At 38.2% G+C, this 6,168-nt stretch overlaps 1 protein-coding gene across 1 annotated transcript in view; it reads right to left on the minus strand.

Moving 5' to 3' along the window:
* LOC107585184 (probable phospholipid-transporting ATPase VA) overlaps window positions 1-4,239 on the minus strand; it is a 49,713-nt gene extending 45,474 nt beyond the window's left edge. Inside the window, exon 1 of the mRNA XM_016272092.1 lies at window positions 3,473-4,239. Coding sequence (XP_016127578.1) covers window positions 3,473-3,900 — 428 coding nt within the window. The 5' untranslated portion in view covers window positions 3,901-4,239. The remainder of the gene's footprint in view (window positions 1-3,472) is intronic.
* Between the last annotated feature and the right edge of the window lie 1,929 nt (window positions 4,240-6,168).

Raw genomic sequence — 6,168 nt, forward strand, 5'->3', positions numbered from 1 at the left:
CCGCTGGCAGAGGCAGACCAGCGGGGAGATGAGAGTCACAGAGGTACGTTAAAACACATCTATACACTTTTCTTCATCGTCTTGTATGAATTATTTTAATGTTACTCGCTCACTTTCCTAGTAAAGCTGTGCTAACCAGTATTTTCCTCCCACAGTGCGCTGGCAGACCGGCGGGGGGACTCGTGAAGATGAAATAAAGCAGTAAGAGAACATTAAATTGTTAGGTCAACTTTAAAACACATGTAATCACCTTATTTGTTTTATACCAATGCTATATGTAAGGTATAAATGCGTTTGGGTGAATAAATGTCTGTAAGAAAATCAGATGGACTGTATTTGTGTCATTTTGTTAGGTTAATGCTTCAGCTACAGATGATGTGTTGCGCAATTGTTAATTGGGTTTCTTTCTTTAGTAATGGCATTCATTCTCGCTACATAAGATACCTGTCTGTTGTGTAGTGCCCTGTTATACTGCATTACTATGTAATATTTATGGTTTCTATAGCCGTGGCATCATTATGATGGTATGAAGAGATGGATTAATTAATGTAGGACGCCACTGAAGGTCTAGGTGTAAAATGCATGGCCCGCCACTGCTGGTCACATTGTACAAATCACAATTGGAATGATCAAGACTAGGGCTGCACGATTAATCGAATGCAATTGTCATGCACATTTTGATAGTAATGCCGGTTCTGTAATCAGCAGGAAATCATCATCACGTGCTTTCAGATGGCGCAGAATTTACTACACATAGCCGTAGTTCACTGACAAGTTACGCAAAAAAAAACACAGACTATTTTATAGCGCGATAATGACAGCGGTTTACATAGCTTCTCAGTGAACTACGGCTCTGTGAAGTAAATGCTGCTCCATCTGAAAGCATGTGAAAATACCACATTTAATAACATATTTTTACTCCAAACTCACTTCATAACGTCAGTTGAGTGTTTGAAATAAATCCTTCTGTGAGATGATGTGGCTTCTTACACAGAATAAGGCACGCAACACATTTCATAGTATTTAAGCAGTGATAAAGGCATTGCATTATAAATATACTTTTTTTTTTATAAATTATAATAAGAAGAACTCAGATAAACCGTATATTGCCATAGTCATGTGTTTATTAGTGACGTTGAATCAATGAAAGCAGTTGAATCTTCTGTTTATTCAGCTGCAGCGATTTTCTGGGTTTCGTCTGTGAGGCGTATTTGGAGTTTCAGCGCAAGAGCGCCCTCTGGCCTTTGGATGGAGATTTACTGCTGATCACAGAACCGTGCTTCACTGAAAGATACGCATGACAATCGCAGCTTCTATCGAATCGTCATCTCGATTTATCGTGCAGCCCTAATTAAGACTCATTAGCACTAAATGGAAATGTGTCCTTTACAGTCCAACCGGTGACTAGTAATTCAAGTGTGAGTTCCCGTGACAAACTTTGCAATCATATTAAAGGTCAAATCAGGTTCAGCTGGGATAACATCATACTGTGAATTCAATCTGCTGTAATTCAGTGTGGCTTTGTCAGCAACAGGAACAGTTTTCAAAATAGAGTCATTTGCTTGAGAAAATTCAATCAAGCCCAGCCTTGAGAGCAACATTGATACAGCACAAGCTCAGATTGTGGAGTCTGAGAAACACTGTGGCTTTTGACAGAGCTGATACATGGCCTTAACATGGCTGACAGAGACGCTTTTCATCAAGAAATACAGTCCCCAGACTGACTCTCTGACTCCAAAAACAAACAAGTGGAAGCCCTCAAAAACACAGATGAGAGACCGGCTGATCTCCAAACAAGGCCATTTTTTTTTACTGTCAATACAGGAGAAAGCATGACAATGTCCTTCATTTCTGTACAAAATGAAATTTCCTGACAAGTTTTATCTGCTAAAGGAGCTATAGCTCAAGCGGATGGAGGTGAACAGCACTATGAGCACACTATGTTTATCACCAAGGACAAAACTGAACTTGAACAGCATGCAAAAAATGTCTAACTTGATCAGAAACTAAGCTAATCTTCAGGGCTAGATAATCTGACACACTTTCACAATTAGGGGTAATGTTTTTGCCACATAATGTCAACAAGGTGAAAGGACTGAACTCCAATCACTCAAGTTTTTAAAGTTTGAAAGGATATATCCTTTACTTAACTGACCGAATGAGCAAATTAACAAACCCTCACTCAGTGTTGTTTTAGTGTTATAATTGAGATACTATTATATATCTTATTTATATTTTGAATTAGATTTTTTTCTTTTTCCATTTTGAATGTAAATAAAACGAGTACTTTATCATTTCATTTACAGGTTTTATTTTTAAGTTTTAGCTTACTACAAGAACCCTTCACTCAACACAACAAGAGAATAAAAGATATTATCTGAGGTGCTCAGCTACACTTAAATAACATGCCTAATACCAACAAGCCTATACTTATTTCCAAAGACAATCATGGCTGAATATTCAAGAAACTCGTTGGAATGCAAAGACACATGAATGACACTGAGGCCTGAAATGCACAACCATATCAGGCACTCTGACAGTACTCATTTACCCAGAGTGTGAAACTTCAATCACTGTTCCTTCTCTTTTGCTTATCAGTACTATGTGCTTATGGTTGTAGTGTGGTGTGAGAGGTTTCACACAACAAAATGTACCAAAATATAAAATAAAGGCAGCACACTAATACCACAACCCAAACTGAGCCTCATATATCAGTTGCCGCCAACCTAGACCGCATTTTTGGACTCAAGGGTTTTTCATACTGCATTTAACCCTGGGCTAAACTCCCTCCAGCCGAGGTAAACGGTTTCACACTTGTAATTTTCAAGGGGGTGAGCATCACTTTTAACCCTGGGTTAATTAAACCCAGCGTCAAAATTGAGTGATACATGGCCTTGATACATGATACATACACAAACAGTGTGCTGGAAAGTAATTGGAAGTTGTTTAGCAACACAAAACCAATCAGAAACTGACTCATATATATTTAATAGATTTAGTATGAAGGGGGGAAACGTTACACATGTCAAACGCTTAAAGAAGCAGATTTATGTGGCAACACTTCCACGCATGGACAAGCAGGTTTTATCCATATTGCTAACATCCTAAATATGCACATAAGAACGCTAAACCGGCATTTCAGAATGAAATCTCAAAACCACAGATTACCACACTGACGGGCAGTGTGAAAAAGGGAAGAAATAACCCAGGAATTACAACTTTAAAGTGCGAAAAACCTCCCAACAGGTGCCTGTTCAAAATGTTGTCGCTTAGGTAGGCAAAGCATTGGAGATATGAGACACATCCTGAGACTCCTCGTTCAACAGGTAGGCAGGCCCACAGGTCCTTAGCAGCGAGGCAAAATCATGTCATAGAAGAGCATTTGTGTCCATTCTCGACGAGGAAAACTAAACAAACAGACACATGGTTTTATGGCACTTTGTACCGAGTCGGTTTTCAAGCACGTGCTTACCTGCAGTAAACGAGACAGTCCAAATGATTTATTTCTTTATCCGAGCGGTGTCGTCTGTAATCTTCCCATAAATCCTTAATAGCGGTAACGGACAAAATAAAAACCACAGGGGCAAGAGCCAACTCTGGTTGAAAAGCATTGACCACAGGCACGAAATTCAGTAAGGCTATAAAAACAAAATACACGTTGGCAAATCGGTGGAATTGCTCGAAGAGGTTCTTCGGTAGGAAAGAAAGCAGAGTGTATTTTGTGGTTTTGATCTTATTGTTTGCATAGTGTCTGTTGGGGTTATCCCCTCCTTTGGTATGGTCATACAAAATGTTGGCGTGTACAATCCTGGTTTTGCTCTCCTTTTTGCTTTTCCTTCTTTTATGCTTTTTCACTTTGGTACTTTTCGTTTCTCCAGACTCTCCGGTCTCTCGCGCCATACTTCGTCCAAAACTTGTGTCTCTTTTCCTTGAACCAATAAAAGATGGTATCTATGCAATCATGCTCATCCTCCTTGATGACGAAGGGCCGTAAGAAAAGTTCTTCACTCTGTTTTATCGTCCTCACCCATCGTGTCAATTCTCTCCCTTTCTCTCGTTAGCACTGAAAAGTTTTACAGCGGCATATTTTTTCCCCCTCAGTAGCTGAAGATGCTTTAAGGCAGGGCCGAGCGATTATACATACGCGCGGTTACACATTTTAGCTGTATAAATCATTTGGAAAAACCTACAGACAAGTAGTCCTTGTTTAAAGTCCATCCATATTATTGTACACGCGGTGTTTTACGCAGGCCGTGGTGAAAAAAAACAAGCCAATCACGGGACGTACAAAAAATAACGTCAACGCCGACGCAAATAAAGCTCCGCCCACCTACCAATGAAACATCTTAACTGGAAGTGCCACGCGTTACCGTTGAGAAAAAGTGTTTCCCCTTGTAAATTCACAAAACCTGTAAGAATGACAGCGTCAGTCACTACTTTCATTGTACAGATAAAAAGACGCTCTCATTCACTCAGTTAGCATCCGTTTGCCTAACAGCTCCTTTTGAATGAAGAAAACCACAATTTTATTTAGTAGACATCTGGATAAACAGCAGAAGGGTCAGAAATGAACTGGAATCTAGATAGTCTGGCTTTAAAGATCTGACATGTAGCAGTCAGATTTCTGCATTCATTGTTGCTTAGGCAAGTGATGTTGAAATGTAGCTATTATGAAACTGAACATTAAAACAGCAACAACTTGACACAGATATTTGCATTAAAACTATGACAGGAAGACAACAGAGAGCTGTGGAACCTAACAAATATGGCAATAACAGTATCTGTGTCTACTGTTATTGCCTATGTTTTATTTGTTTCGTCGTCCCTGTCGTCTGCTTGAGTTGTCATCTCTGTTTAGTTTTTTTAAACGAATTCTCATCTTCCTAAAACTCTGAATATGACAAAGCGTAAATATAAAACCTAAGGACTATAGTTTTATTAAAGTTTATAGAACAAAATGATAAACGCATCTAAAGGTTTGAGAAAACTCATTACTGAGAAAAAATCTAAACAATCTATTTGTTTACCTGTCCTGATATCTGTAAAATGCATTGCAGAAGGTTCACTGAGAACATTCAGTTATAAAGCATACAATCGAGCTGAAAGCACGACAGAGAAGACGACACAGATAAAACAACATAACAGCAGACAAAGACAAATGTATTGTACAAAGCAGTCAAGACTTTTTTGGCACAAACTGAATGCCATCATTTTTTGAAAAAGCCTTCCATAAATGACAGAACAAGACGATATAAACAAAGAGCATACACACTGACATCGACTAATTTCTGAGATAAGGACAAATATATAGTACAAAGCACACATGGAACCTCAAAAACACAGGGACCAGACAATATTAGTTGTATTGTGTTCTGTTTGTGTTACTGCATGATGTCTTGTGCACTATTTACAGTTACTCTTGTGCTTTTGTCATCCATTTATTTTCTAAAGAGCCATAATTGTTCAAATTAATATCTTTTCAAAGTAATTATAAGAACAAATTGGCAACATTTGTTTATGTGGTTGAAAAATGTATACTTATAGAAATAAAAAGCTAAAAATAGAGAGATTTATATATCGTTTTTTATATATTGTTTACTATTGCAAATTCTTGGTTGTAGTAGAGTAGGTTTTATGATGGTTGCCTCCCCACAGGACTATTAAACAGACCACACCAAAAATGTGGATATTTCAGTACAATTAAAAATAGCACATGAACGTTTTATGACACAGTGATCACTCCAAATCTACGCCCTTGTTTGGTGGAGATTCCTGTAGCCATGAAACTATTAACAATTCATTGTGTTTATATTACCGCTACAAACAAGTTATTCGGCTTCCCTGTGACTCAGGAGCCTGCATTGAGACGAAAGCAAACGTGATGCCCAGTGCAGTTTAATAAACTCTCTGATCTGTTTATCCCTTGTTATCTTCTGATTGAATAAGACCATCTGTCTTAAGAATGCAGAAAAACAACTTTGCAATAACACTGTATGTTGAGGCCTGAATTTAAAAAAGTTTTTTTTGCACATTGCAAACTGACAGACAAACTGAGGATTTTTACTGCTGTTTAATGTGAGTGGATATAAGACGGTTGCAAATGCGTAAGCACATTGGCAAAGTTTGATTATAGGAATAGGTTGGTTAATAATGGGACAAGCGCTGCAC

Source organism: Sinocyclocheilus grahami, unplaced genomic scaffold (genome assembly GCF_001515645.1).
Source record: "Sinocyclocheilus grahami isolate Dianchi unplaced genomic scaffold, SAMN03320097.WGS_v1.1 scaffold67.1, whole genome shotgun sequence".
Classification (NCBI taxonomy): domain Eukaryota; kingdom Metazoa; phylum Chordata; class Actinopteri; order Cypriniformes; family Cyprinidae; genus Sinocyclocheilus; species Sinocyclocheilus grahami.